The sequence below is a fragment of the Sparus aurata genome, chromosome 9 (assembly GCF_900880675.1).
Source record: "Sparus aurata chromosome 9, fSpaAur1.1, whole genome shotgun sequence".
NCBI lineage: Eukaryota > Metazoa > Chordata > Actinopteri > Spariformes > Sparidae > Sparus > Sparus aurata.
Window position 1 is genome coordinate 21,312,792 of NC_044195.1, and position 15,548 is coordinate 21,328,339.

The 15,548-nt window shown below is 40.3% G+C and overlaps 1 protein-coding gene across 3 annotated transcripts in view; it reads left to right on the top strand.

Annotated features, from left to right (window-relative positions):
• igf2bp2a (insulin-like growth factor 2 mRNA binding protein 2a) overlaps positions 1-15,548 on the top strand; it is a 68,618-nt gene that overhangs the window by 46,106 nt on the left and 6,964 nt on the right. For all 3 annotated transcript variants that reach the window (XM_030427587.1, XM_030427588.1, XM_030427589.1), the window contains 7 exons: positions 3,117-3,239; positions 8,081-8,213; positions 11,883-12,020; positions 12,556-12,624; positions 13,378-13,500; positions 14,917-14,991; positions 15,219-15,350. In XM_030427587.1, coding sequence (XP_030283447.1) covers positions 3,117-3,239; positions 8,081-8,213; positions 11,883-12,020; positions 12,556-12,624; positions 13,378-13,500; positions 14,917-14,991; positions 15,219-15,350 — 793 coding nt within the window. The remainder of the gene's footprint in view (positions 1-3,116; positions 3,240-8,080; positions 8,214-11,882; positions 12,021-12,555; positions 12,625-13,377; positions 13,501-14,916; positions 14,992-15,218; positions 15,351-15,548) is intronic.

Here is a 15,548-nt window from a genome sequence, read left to right on the forward strand (position 1 = left end):
CTTTTTTTGTAGTTTTTTACCAGATTTGACTGGTGATTCTATATATACAGTTTCTATGTCCACGTGACCATTGAAAGTAAAGCTCTGTCTCGCATCCCATTTATTTAGAAAGGAGCCTGGTCTTGTTAGCCATGGCAGCCAGTCTTTATGCTAAGCTAAGCTAACAAGCTGTATGGCTGTAGCTTCATATTTACCTTGCAGCCAAGGGAGAGATGGCACATCTAACTTTCGTCAGGTAAACCAATAAGCGTATTTCTGAACACTATCCATTCAAGGGTAACTCCACCAACTTTACATATTAAAGTGTTTTCACAGGTCTTGAGGAGTACTACAGCATATGTGAAAAAAGTAGCATAAAGCCGTTTGTGGCTCAAGAGGAAGCTGCATGTTATCTGATGAATTTGCTCCAGTGATGTCACTCAGTAAGTACAGTGCATTGTGGGTAATGGATGCAAAATGGAAGAAGAATACATTGACTACAATGGCAATAACGGTTTGTTTTGTTGTTTTCAAACTGTTCATAATGAGTCCAAAAGATTTACAGGACTGTTTTTCTAAATCTTGTGCCTAAATTACCAACAATGCACCTCAGCCGCTGAGTGACATCACTGGGTGCAATTTATCAGATTATATTCAGCTTCCACTGGACCCATAAAAGGATTTATACTTTTTTGTTCACATATGTAGTAGTACTCCCCAAGGCCTGTAAAAACACTCCAATGTGTTAATATAAGAGGAGTTATCCTTTAAGATTGATAAATAAAGAAAATGATGGGGAAAAGTAAAAATGTCTCAATTAAACCAGCATGTGTTCAATAACTGAGATGAATGTGACCCAGTTGTAAACAGTAGTAAGTGGGTTGTAGCTCTGAATGCCACCAATATTTCTTCTAATTGAAAAAAACGTTTGGCATAAAAGCAAAAAAAAAACACAAAAAAACCCCAGAAGATTCTCATTTCATCTGGCTCTTGTTTCAGTTAAGCTTGATTGTGGTTTTAGTCACAAGTGTCTGCTAAATAAACATGACGTCATCACACGGCAAGACCAACATCAATCTGTCAAAACATTAATCCTCCTCTCAAATGTCAACTCAAAACGCCACCCGGCCCTGCCGGTTATGAACCTGTCACCTCGGGCGCCCCACACCCAGTCGTTTCACTATGGAGGCGCCCAGTGAAACCTCACCCAGCTCAACCCACAACACTGTCATCTCTCCTCAGTTGCCCGACAGCTCACCTCTGCTGTTCACTTTACAGCAGAGATCAGCACACAGATCAGATTATAGCATACCCCACCCCTACAAACACACACACACACACACACACATACAGCACCCTGCCCGCATCTGGTTACCCTCCAAGCAACCACAGCCTTAATTCAGATTTACACTCGCCTCAAAGAGCAGAAATATGGATTATACAGAAATAATCCATCCCAATAACTTTTCAGTATATAAAACAAGGGAAAAATATATAACATATAAATATAAATACTAGAAAACTGAAAGAAATATACTACAAAATTAGTAAAAAAAAAAAACATTACAAAAAGGGGGATTATGTGAAGGGGAAAGGGAAATGGGCGGGGTCGAACCATCAGGTTACTGATGCTAACAAGAAAGGATCTCTTTGTCTTGTAAGAGGTTTTCTAGAATCTGTTTTTCTTGAGTTTGCCAAACTGTAAAACCTGTTTGACTGATTGATCGTGCCCAGGGAGTGAAGCACGTTTCCTCTTCAAAGGGATGAGGCGTCGAGCTCGTAAAGTCGTGAGAGCCAGCATGCTTTTGCAAAGTTATGGGAAAGTTTGCTTCGGGCTGAATGCCAAACATTGCTGCTCATGGTTTTGGATTGATGATGAAAGTTTCCATGAAAAAAACGTTGTAATTTAGCATTAATTATAGGCAGAATAAAGAATACTAAACCATTTATTAATTGCAGGAAAAAAAATATTTTATAATGTAAAACTGCAGAAACAAGAATAAATATTAGTTAAATAGTTCATCAACCCTACTGCTGCAGGCTTTTGACACATAGTTCAAGACTTAATCGTCGAAATTAAACAACCATTTTCATTTGTGCCCATCAGTCCACCAGAACATTTCAGGGTCCTGTCAAGCTATTTCTTGGAAAATGAACCCTCTTAAATCATTAAAATTTTACAGTACAGAAGAAAATGGGACTCACTTTTCCCTTTAGCCAAATTACACAGATTGGACTCTCTTTTTTTCCTGCTGAAGATTTTTAAATATACCAACTGCAGTGGCAAATGAAAGAATACCAGTTCTCAGCCATGGCTTTTTCTTCAGCTTCTATATCTATATGCTTTTATAGAGGGAAGTATGTTTTTGCAACCACCACCAATGTGCAACTGAGATAATGAGGTTTCAGAATGGTACTTAGAGTTTTCACATATCTATCATAGTTTTAGAGGAAGTATATCCGGTTGGATTTTGTTGTGGATCTGGATCTGCGGGGAGAGTAAACTAGACTAAGCTCAGCAGCTAAACGTTTTGCAAACATTTTTAAATCTTATGGCCCATGAGATCCGCTTACATTATGGTTAAGCAGCAGTGGGTGGTTTAAACATTTGGAGTGATTCAGGGGCGATCCAGTTTGATGTTGGATAAGGCTTGATCGAAGAAAATTCAATAAAAAAACTAAATAAATCATGCAGAAAATGCAGGAGAGAATCCAAAGTTTCATAGGCTGTAGAGGGAGATTATCAACAGATCTTCACCCGCAGTGACCAGAAGCCTTTCTCTGAGCTGTTGTAGCAGCAGCTTGTTTACTGTAAACTGCAATGAAAAAGTGTCTTCATGCTGCAGCAGCGTTTGTGTTCCAAAGGACAAACAGTCAGCTGCAACATTAAAGTGATCTTCTGTTTTTTCTGTCAATTTTGACAGAAGAAGAAGAAAAAAAAAAAAAAAGTAAGCATCTCACACAAATGTCTTAACACTGTGCCTTCATGCTTACAGCAGCACTTCCAGCTGGGCAGCGATCCACATTCCTGTTCATCCCATCACACCATGACATTCCTTACACCGCATCACTGACACTCAGCAGAACTTATCTGCTGTTATCTCCCTCAACCTGTGTGTGTGTGTTTGTGTGTGTAGGACGGAGGAAATCGCCCTGAAAATCCTCGCCCACAACAGCCTCGTGGGCCGGCTGATTGGTAAGGAGGGCCGCAACCTGAAGAAGATCGAGGAGGAGACAGGGACCAAGATTACCATCTCCTCGTAAGTCGCCACTCTCGCCCTCCTCTTTTTTCAAAACAAACGGTGATTTAATTGATTTGATGAAACGACGAAACAGCGGGCAATTTCTTTTTGTCCAAGGACAGTTCTGACTAACGCACGCAGATGCCAGGCGGTGATTTGTCGGTGCCACACCTGTCTCCGCCCGTGCTCATTAGCCTCCCAGCATGTGGTTTCACTTAACTGAGTTGTTAGAGAACAAATGAGAAGAGTTGATTACAGCTCCTTCACTCCAGAACATGATATTAGAGAGGTGGCAGTTACACCCCATTTAACGGACCGCGCTCACCAACCTTCGTTCATTTAGGGCTAATGAATTGCTCTGTCTCCGTGAGCTCTGAGGATGTAATGAGGCTTGAGAAAGAGACAGAGGAGAAGGAGGAGGGAGGTGAAGAGAGAGAAGGGAAGAAGAGGGTCCCTCTGAGGAGAAGCGAACAGTACGTTCGATATTGATGTTTAATGTGAAATCCCTTCAGAGTGTCCTCCACGTCCAGCAACAGTGATGGCAGAATAGATCAGTTCTGCCTCAGAGGCCCGAAGTGCTTTATGAAGCTATTGCTTATTTCATCCGCATATTAAGACTTACGCAGCTCACCTGTAGTTAAGGTGATGAAAACAAATATTTCATTCATGTTTCCAAATCAGAAGTGAGCATGATAGCTGCAAAATCAAACCACTTATGAGCGATAGCGGTGGCCTCAGGCGTTGTGTTTTCAGGTTGTCCTTCCCTCCGTCTGTCTCATTCTTGTGAATGCGATATCTCATGAACATCTGGGCCCAGATGTATAAACTGTCTGTTACGCACAAAAAAAAATCACACACGCATCTCTTCCCACACATAAATAAAGGAAGCATGTATGGTGAGAGTGTGTGCGCCTCACGCGTACTTCACACCTTTTCTAGAGATAACTCCAGGTGAAATGATGAATGGGTGTAAAATATAAGGTCAGAGATTGAAGCAATGATTGTGTTATTGTTTTACAGTCTACACATGTCCTGTGAAATGGCACCGAGCGCAACATCTATAAACTGAATTTTAAATTGTTGACGAGTGAAAATCTGTTTCAGTAGGAGCTCTGTAGATTAATCAATGATAATTTTTCTGATGTTAAAGAATGATGGTTGAGATTTTGCTGCGCTGGTGGCGCAGACGCTAAAAAAGCCACAGCTTGGAGTATCTGTTGCATGTAATGACAACTTTTTTCCCCCCTTTTTTATTGTACAGACTGAACATATGTCACATACAAACATGCATTATGTACACAGTAAATACCTATATAACATATACACAAAGAAAACAAAAGCAGCACTGAAAATTCACCAGCTACACGGTTACACTTAATCCACTGTGGACTTCAAATTGGACCTGATTGTGTCCCATGATGCTTCTAGTCCATGATCAAGGTGCCTCAGTTTGGCAGCAGCTCATTCCATCCCGATTACCTCTACAAACTCTCCGAACGACTGTTTAAGATGAAAGAGTTTGGAGTGCTTATCTTACAATTCAAAACAATCATCCATTTAGCAATACAGTTTTACAGATCTCATTATACTCACAGAAAACGCCTCTGTTTTGTCCCTTAGCATGCACACAGTAGGACATTTAGGAACAACAATGAGAAGGTTTTCTGTGAGGACATTTATTACAACTGACCAGAAGGAATTCACTGCAGGGCATTCCCACAGACTGCCTGCATCAGGGTACCACGCTGACCGCAGCCATGCCAGCATCTGTCTGAGATCGCCTCGTTCATTTTATTACATTTCACTGGGGTAGTAAATGCCCTGTGCAAGACTTTCATGTGAATGATTCCATATCAGACACAGTTTGATATTGTTGAAGTATTTCACATTTTTAGACACTTGGCTGCAGAAACAAGGCCTTGTACATCTTTCTAAAGCCATTTACTGATAAATGTGGGAGTGGAAAGGAAGCTTGTGCATGTGCGCCGAAGACAACAATGACTCAGATTTAAAAAACAGGATCACCAGGTTTATAAATCCAACCACAAGAAAGCATGTGAATGGCTTTTGTTTGCACATTCACACGGTTTTAGCCGTAAATTTGCAGAGTTTAATGCATCTGTCCCCTGGAGGAAATTTTTCTAAATATGACACAACATTGCAAGCTATTCACTGGAATCATACTTCTCCAAGATCAGTACTTAATTATGTTCATAAAGTTCCTTTATAAAGTTCCTTTAAATACTTCACTACATAGGCTGGTAAGACATGGATGCAAACTGCAGTACAGTAGCTTTAGCCTATGACCTGACCTTCTGTCACAAAGTGATCGCTAATCTTCCCCAGCAACAACCACAAATTATAATCACAATGTCAACCAAACAGAGAAATAAAAATGCAGAACAAGCCAGGCATAAAGGTTAGAAATCAAGTGAAACAGCTCCACAGACTAAACATCCACTAAACAGAACACAGTAGTTTGACTTCTCCACAAAATGATCAAGCTTAATATCTCTCTGCAGTGTTTTTTTCTACACTAATGCTTCTTGCACAGTTTTTCTCTTGAAGCAATAAAAAGAGAGAACGGATTAATCAATTCCATCTTCATGCACCTCGCTGTGCTGATATTTGCATCCTGACCTTGAGTTTACAACCCTGTCAGTAGCGTTAATTTCAACATCCAAGTTGTTAATCACGACGGGGAGATATTTCTGAATGCTCAACGGGGACAAAGAAAGATATCTCACGTCAGCCAACCTCAACGTACAATGCACTGTGTTTTTTTTAACTTGCACACAGCCGACGTGAACGCACGTCATTAACACGATAATCTTTTCCATCAGAATCAGGCTTTCTGCCGTGTTGGTTTTCACACACAAGGAGTTGAACTCGTTTTTTTGCTGTGGAACTGTAAACACAGTACAAGTGGATATAAAAGCAAGTACTATCAGTCAAGAAGCATAAATAGAAAATAGAAAAAATGGACAGTACCACACAAATAAGAATGTGATATAAACAATAAAAGCAATTTCAGGGGTTACATTTTTTTTTAAAGGCCTTAACTTTAACTCGGCTTGTTGTGTACCTTATGAATCAAATTATTCACTAAGAAGCTCTGATCAGACCCTCTTTATGTGCCTATGTGTGTTTAGAATTGGAGAATTGGAGAATTGCCTAAAAATCCTCCAGAGCCTTGAAAATTGGCGATTCTCCAGGCAGCAACTACAAGACAAAAGAAAAAATAATATGTATTTGTTAAATTTGGGGCATAGAACAGAACAGAGACATTACTCGACACAACAATTCATCTCATAAACACACTGTCACACGAGGTCAATCAGACAAGGTCACACACATTCATTCATGGAGTATACACACAAACACAATCCTGAACAGTTTGAGAACACACACACATGTGATATGACCCAAGACAAGAAAGAGAAAAAACACAGTTATATTTAAAGTATTGACTGATAGAAGAACGTCTGTAATGACAAATTTTAAAACATGTTTTGGCAATGAATAAATTGCATTGGAGCAAATTCTAAAGGATGTTGGCAAAACAAGCTTTATATGTTTCAGGGTCTCTCTGACGGGGATGAGATATCTTTCAATATCTGTTTTCACCATTTAGCTCATTTTAAAAAAAGTTTTATTTCCTCTTCTTTAAACAGATTGTCTGCATATCATTCTTCTTTTGTTCCTTTATTTATTTATATTGATCATTATTTCTTTTCTTTTGATTATGTCTAGTTTAAGGTTGCGACTCCTTTCAGTTGTTCCATCTTTGTTCTGTCTTCTTTGTTTGTTCTTTGTGTTGTAACTGTTGTGTTACATATTTATGTGTCTCTTGTGTTTTGTTTCCAATTTGCGAGCGTTTGTTTGGGCCCCTCTTAAAAGGAGACGATGCATCTCGAGTTCATCCTGACATAATGCATGTCTGACAATCTAGAACATGACCATTGTTTAAATGAGAGAGCTGTGCAGTTGTGTACAAGAATGGGCAAGATTTCTCAGTATATTAAGCCTAAAGAATATTCTACCATCCGTCCCGTACGACACGGGTTCTCAAACGTATTACTGAACAGTCTGCATCTTTAATTCAAGGTCAGGGGTTTTGAATAACTAGTGATAACAAAATAGGCTACCATTTAATCAATTCATTAACTCCACATCTCTCACATCTCCATTCTTTCATGATTAGTATTAAAAACGCAGTCTGCATAAAAACAAAATTTCAAAAGATGAAGGTGAAAAGGATCAAATTATGGTTCAATTTGCTCATAACAACTGATAAGATTTTCAAATCTATGTAGAAAAGAGGTGCAGTTATTATTTAGCATCTAGTTATTAAAAGTGTGTTACAGTTCATGTTTAATGTCACTAATAATTATTATTTATTGATCAATAGATGCATTAAAAATAGAAAATGTAACAGTTGTCGTCTGTACCCAGATTGACTTCACCTTCAGTCCGTATCGAGCTGCATCATGGGAAGTATAGTGAACCAGTGTTATTGGAGCTTGAGCTAAGGAACTGAAAGTCAGCCTCTGTTGCTAAATTTTTCACCATTCTCCTTTTTTTGAATCTCCTGTGTCCTCCATCTTTAGCTCATTTTAAATTGCATTTGAGGGTGTTGGCGCTACAACCTTCAGTTACACTTAAGTGAGATAAACACACACAGGACAGGAAATGCATTTAAAACCAGTTCACACACCTCCACCTTCTGCGAAAAACATGTGAGCAGAATATGAGTGTGCCTGCTGCGTATCATACGCTTACGTGTGTGTGTGTGTGTGTGTGTGTGTGTGTGTGTGTGTGTGTGTGTGTGTGTGTGTGTGCCATCTCCTTGGTCGCAGGTTACACGACTTAACCTACAACTTTGAGAGGACCATCACGGTGAAGGGCAGCTTGGAGGCGCTTGGCAAAGCCCAGGTCGAGATCATGGGGAAGCTGAGGGAAGCCTACGAGAATGACATTGCTGCTATAAACGTAAGCTGAGCTCAAAGGTTACCATCTGTGTGTGTGTGTGTGTGTGTGTGTGTGTGTGTGTATGTGCGTGTGTTTAGGTGTGTGTGTGTGTGTGGGTGTGTGGGTACATGATCTCAGGTTGACTCATAGACTGACAGGTGAACAACGGAGAGGGAGTGAAGATATACAGGAGGATAGCATGTTACCACCAGCATTAGTAATGTGTGTGTTAATGGATAACAGTAAACGATCGCAGAATAGCTCATCAGTGAGTCGCCCGTTTGAGCACAGCATGTCTGCGTACGTGTGTGTGTGAGTGTCTGTTCCGCGGAGCCTCTGACTCACACTCGCTTCCCCGCTGTGTGTGTCTGTGTTCCTGCTGTAACACACTGCGTTTCCCAGCATCCATCTGATATCTGTAGGCCGCCTGCTCTCCCTCCTCTCGCTCGCTCTGGCCCTGCTCCTCTTTCACACTGGCCCAATGACATCACCGGTGCTGCAGCGCAGGGAGGTCAACCTCAGAGGAAGAGAGATAGTGATGATATCACGGGGTGAAACCCTCCCCGCTGCGATGCAGTAAAGCAGAGACGGATGCTGATGAAGTGATTGCGTCTCCCTGTGATGATGAGCGGCAATCGCTTGTTGGGAAATTTCAGAATCTCTGTTTCTGCTTCTTCTTCTGTGCTACTTTCGCACAAGTTGACAATCTCCTCCCTCTATCTGACCGTCTAAATATTGGCTCCGGGAGCGATCATCAAGTGGCATCACGCAGCATGCGGTTAAATTGCACCGGCTGGTGAGAGCAGCTCTGGCACCTGTCGGGGCTGAGCGCAGGCTCCACAGCAAGCGGTGAGGGCCATCTAGCGTGACACTGTGGATATTACACAGAGTTCTCTGGGAACAAGGAAGTGAAAGGAGACCGCGTGTCTCCTCACGAACATGAAGCCAGAATAGCTGACTTGACTGTGAGGGAGACACGTTTTTGTCGTGCCAGCGTACCACCGAAAAACATCAACTTCTCATGAGCTAAAAATAAACCCAGCCCTGTGACAGTGGATTTTCCAGACAGTGCAGGGTTTTAACATGGCTTATTCATTGAAAGAAGCTGTAGAATTATTTCAATCTATACACGGAGTTAGTGGGAGTAAAGGAGCAGCTCACACCAAAGGGCTGCGACTCACTGTTGCTTTTATTATCAGTTTATTTGCGGATAATGTTGTCAATAAATCAGTTATTAATTTGGCATATTGAACAGTCATGCCCCAAATGATGTTTACTATTTTCCAGAGAGCGGGGTAATGTTGTAGTACTTGAAGGTCTTTGTATTGATATTAGCGAAATGTATCATGTCGTGAAAATATCCCACATTACCTACATTCACAAATAAATAAGATACAAAAAAGAAGGCAAAATCCCCCAAATTAGGCAGAATTTGGCTAATTATTCTGTCAATATTTTATTCAGATCAACTCACAAACATGAGAAGACTTTCTTTATTTCAAGACAAGTTTGGGCTACAACTGCAGGGGTATCAATGTAATGAGTAATTCTTCAACAGAAGAGGTGGCAAATGTACACACATTCATATATTAATAAAAGACAGATTCAGCCTCTTTACTCAAGTAAAAGTAATAACGTACAGGCTCTGAAATTTATAAAAGTATTCCACTGTAGGTAACTAAGCTAACTGAACCTCGTCCTATTAATAATATTCAAAGGCTATAAAACTTAAAGGTAGAATCAATCACAATTGGTGGGAGCTGTCTGTAACTACACCGGAAAGATAGTTGACTGTTGGATCTCATTTCGAAACAAACTGAGCAAATAAGATAATACAGACAGAAGGCTGCAGGGTCTCTACTGACATGAGACAGTAACACGACACCTCTCCCAAAAAAAAACCTGATGCTTGCACAAAAATAGTAATGTGTTTTTGTCGAATGGTAAAACACGGATAAGCAGTGTTGAATGAGGGAATGGTTTTAGGTACATGTGCAAGACTGTGAAGAGAAGAGGGTAACGCCTGCACAAGTACTCCACGTCAAGTGAATAAAAAAACACACCCATATTTATTCTGACACGCTCTGTGGATGATGGTGTAGTTAGTCATACAAACTGAGCTGAGTAATAAACATCTCAGAACAACTTGGTAATCACTAGAGTACACAGGAATGAATACATGAGGAGCAACAGTAATACAACACCATATATCAACACATCAAACATGCATCTGATACATAATGTTATATCAAATTCATCGTCTCCTGAATCAAGATCCACAGTTACCTTCATTCACAGATATATTGTGTATAAGTAAGATGAAAGAGAGTGAGAGAAGGCAAAATATTTAAATGTCTTTCAGGTCAAATCACAAACAGGGAAAAAAAAAAAATCATCTGTTGGATTTATGCAGTGTCAATAATTTACACTCACGTGTGTCGGAGGTTTCAGAGGAACAGTGAGAGTCGTCGTAATTACAGAGTGATTTTAACACCTGGAGGGGTGAAAACATTCTCTATGGAGTAGGACAGTATTAACATATAGAGGAATGTTGAAAAATGGTGGTAGAAAAATAGCGAAGTCTGTGTTTGTTTGTATTTGTTTGCTCATAAAAAGTAAAATTCCACTATATAAATTTCACACCTGCAATAAAAGAGGTGAAAGAAGAGGAATCTTGTTTTCATGAGAGTGTGTGTCCGTCATCAGTCTGAGGAGTCGTTCCACTTTTTATCATAAATGTGTCGTGTGAGTGGAGACTTGCACTGATCTGGTCTTTTTGACTACAGAACCCCACAACACAACACATCTAAATGACACCATTTATCAGAGCAAGAAACAGTAAAAATCTGAATTATTTTCAGATATTTACATATCTGACGGCCTTGAATGAAACATGTGCAAGGAACATTTCTGTCAGGAGGCTTAGAATAGGGAAATCATGTAACATCATTAAAAAAGCCACTAAAGACAAACCTTTTGCACGAACCGGATCCTGGAAAAAACATTCACCCTGTTAAATTAGATTTAAGATATTATATTAAATGTTTCAGTATTGGTAACGTGTTGGGGCATGATATCTTATGACAGAAATTATCAAAGAAATTCAGATGTATTATATTCAACAAACGACAATCTCGACTTCTCCCTCCTGATTGTCTGTCATTTCCAGAAATGTGCAGGACTTATTGTGAATAAATGCCCACAGTGAATAAAAACATTACAAAAGCCAATGAAAAGACACAGAAACAGCTTGTGGTGCGGAGGCTTAACGATATAAAGATTATTCAATTATCAGAATTCTTGCTGACTCAGTGTCTCAGACCCAACTTGTGTTTTGCACGACAAGTCTACTTTTCTTACTCTTTGAGTCAAAGACATTGTCATTTAAAGCAAATCTGGAAATTACTGGTGCAGATTTGTCATTGAACAACCAGGTTTAAATGTACTTACTTAGACGGAGTCACTTGAATTTGCATCATTCTTCTCTTTACCTTTTATAAGCTGTAGATGTTCTTGCTCACTGTGGTTGTAGTCAGCTTCCTCTTGCAGTCAGAAGTGTCACAGCTTCTGGATTAAAACTTTGAAAATTGCATATTTTCAGTGAAAGCTTGTGAAAAAATAAAAAATGAATGAACAAGCCTTAAATCCTTTTCAACTGGTGACTAAACCTGCCTCTCCTCTTCTGCTCAGCAACAGGCTAACCTGATCCCAGGCTTGAACCTGAACGCTTTGGGCATCTTCTCCTCGGGTTTGCCGGTGCTGCCCCCTGCTGCTGGACCACGCGGTGCAGTGCCCCATGTTGCACCAGCAGGATACAACCCATTCTTAGTGAGTATGCTCTTCTTACCACCCTCTCCGCACCACCATAAAAGGTGGGAAAAAAGATTTTAAAAATGTCCTTTTTCATACCGATTTGGTTGGTTTTACACGCCCAGCGCAGCCACGCACAGCGCCAGCAGGGATCAGTTTTGACTTGATGAAGCAATTTGTCTCGAACACATGGTAAACCAGGTTCCCCCTGAAGTGCTTTTAGAAAAAACAATACGGTGTTGACTCAGGTCTTCCTGCATGATGTTGCACACAGTTTGAAGCGGCCCAAAAATTCCCCCATCTTCTCCACAGATGAGTCAGTTTGTCTGTAAAACAAAGTCTCCACTCATCGCCTGACGAGGTCGGGCCAGAGTGGTGTGAGACAGTGTGCGAGAATGTGTTCGCGTGTTTGGTAGTCAAGAAAGTTAGTGTGTGATTCACTGCGAGTTTATGCCCTGAAATTCCCCTTTGATATGTGTACGTGCATGTGCCTGTGGATGTGTGTGTGTCGGTGTGCCATCTGATCAGTCTGCTTGTCACTTTTCACTTTCAGAGTCACTCTTCACATCTCAGTGGCCTGTACGGGGTTCCTCCAGCAAGTGCCATCAGCCACCAGCACTCAGTATGTTCCCCCTTGAATCTGCACTGCAGAGAACATGACCGCTAATTTATTGTGTTTGTGTGGCGATAGATAATTATTGAAATAGCTGAGGGCATTCGGAACCATGTTTTTGACGCTCAAGAAGCTCAGGAAAAGCTGTTTTGTACTCAAAAGTCTGTCTTTGCGAGCGACTTATGGTATTAAATGCCACATTATAAAGAAAAAGAGGGAGATTTAAGACTAATGGAGAGGGAGACATAAATATAACAAACCATGACAACCTCTCAGCCAGTGTCTGTGTAGAACTGAGAGTCTGGCATTCCTGCGTACCATCAACGAGTCACCAGAACACCACAAATATTTCTGGAAGGGGACTTTTCAGCCCACAGTTGTCCTGTGGCCCGTAAAAATTCACTTTATAAACCTCGAGTACGCGAGTGTTAGAGAGAGAAGGCAGAAAATAGGGCAACCATCGGCCTTAATAGGAAATACTCGGCTTGGGAGATGTTTACCCAAAGAGAAAACCCTTGTAGAGGGCTCAATTTAACATTTCAGCTGCTCTTAATCAGAACTTTTGCAGCTATTTAAAAGCAGTTCTGAATGTTTTTTTAATTGCACTCTCTCTATTAGAGTTTAGTGACAGTGTAGTAATAATATGGCAACTTTTCATACACAAAATGCAACTTGAAGAGCTTCACAGTGTGACATTCAAAAAATAAGTTAATAAAAAAAGTTTTTATGAAGTCTGTTGTCCTCTGTGTTTTTCTCCCTCAGCAACAGGCTCAAGAGCAGGAGGTTGTCTACCTCTTTATTCCAACTCAGGCAGTCGGGGCCCTGATCGGCAAGAAGGGCCAGCACATCAAACAACTTGCCCACTTCGCTGGAGCTTCAATCAAGGTGGGTTTGTCAGCACCAACAGAGTTCTGACTTCAGTAAGGAGGGCGGAAAAGACGCGATCGAACCGTCCCTGAGTTCACAAACATGAGCTAGAGGAAAGACACTGCAACCAATTTTGAGATTTTGGACTAATTTTTCTTTTATAGCGTGTATGCTTTCAGACTCATCTTAAAAATACGCAAAATGTCTAATGTAGTTCAGAATGTCTCGGTCCTGGGTGTAGATGCAAACTAGAACATATTTAGTTAGATAGCCTCATTTTCATACTTAAAGATAAAATGTCAGAAAAACGGTGGAACAAAAAATGGTTGTCCTAACTTTTAATGTTTTTTTATCTTTAGATCAGTCACACATATTCCAGTCTATCTTCTGAAAGTTTTTACAGAATAGTTAATAGTTCATTTATAGCCTGATTTATATAACATTTTATATCAAAAACATTACACACATTATTATGTTTTTGACAGTAATATCTGATTAATGATGTGATACAAAGAGAAATCCACAATTGACATTTAACTCTAAATTTTTTTGTGTACAAATGTGTTGTTGTTTTTTTTTTCTACAAAACACACCTTTATAGGCTGGTTTCTCAGAATTGATGTCTTTTTTTAAGACAAATGTTTTTTTAATCTCAACTTCAATAGCACCTACATTCATCAAACTTTACAGTTTTATTTCTGTTTATATTCTGAAGGTTTTTAAGTATGTTCTCCCGCTGTAAAAACCTTCAGCTGCAATATGTCGACAAAACTGAACAAGAATGAGAATTGAATTGAACCTGGCATTATCCAATATTCAGATTTCTGTTCTGGAAATGAACATTTGTGCATTTTTGTGTTCGCCTAAAGAAGATTTGTTTTTATTACCAGATGCTCACATTACACTGCAGTTCATGAAGGAAAAGTGAAAATACACATACAAGAGAAAAAAAACTAGGGGAAAAAAACAATGAAGTATCAGTATATCTCAACTAAACCATGTACGTGACCATGCACACACATATGCATCACATCTTTTTCAAACTTCTCCAGCGAGTTGGCATCAGGCTGGCAGCCGTCTCCGGCTGACTCAGCAGCACTTCACGGACCACTGCTGAGGTTGTTAGTTATTTATGGTGGAAAACAAAACAAAAAAAGGAGATGACTAGTGAGCCGAGCATGTCAGAAAGCCCCTCGAGCCCCGTCCGCAGAGGTCGGACAGCTGGTCAGTGGATTCTCACGACGTAATCAAAGGGGTTTCTTTTATTTGGAGGAATGTGCAGATGATTCACTGGTTACATGCGCTGAGATAGCACAGAGATCCACCAGCTTATGGACACGTTTTCTCCTTATTTGTATCCATAACCTGCCTGTCTGTGTGTGTGTGTGTGTGTGTGTGTGTGTGTGTGTGTGTGTGTGCGCGCGCATGCTTCAGATTGCCCCAGCTGAGAGCCCAGAGTGTCCTATGAGGATGGTTATCATTACTGGACCCCCAGAGGCTCAGTTTAAGGTAAAAACCAAACACTATGAATGTGAATGAATTTGTATTCATGTGCAGTAAGATGCAATTATGTCATTTGAGTGTTGTTAGAAGGTTTTTAGGATAAAATTATCAAATTAAAAGTTAAAAATCATGATCATTTAACTTGTGGTGAATGGTAGTAAACAGCAGCGGATCACTGTGTGTCCCCGTTCTCCCCAGTCTCTCCTCGCCTCATTCCCTCCTCTTTATTCCAGGCTCAAGGTCGGATATTTGGGAAGCTGAAAGAGGAGAACTTCTTCACGGCAAAGGAGGAGGTCAAACTGGAGACACACATCAAGGTTCCCTCAACCGCAGCCGGCAGAGTCATCGGTAAAGGCGGCAAGACGGTGAGTCAAATGTGACAGTGACAGCTGTTTTCTTTGTTTTGGCTTTTTCATTTTCCATTTCTGCTTCACACACAGAAGACTTCACACTGCTTTGAACTATTTTTAACAACAATGTCTTTCTAAAAGAGGAAGTAACTCTGTATTAACATAATCGTTTTTTTTTTTTTGGTATATTATCAGTAAGGTTGCTCCACACAC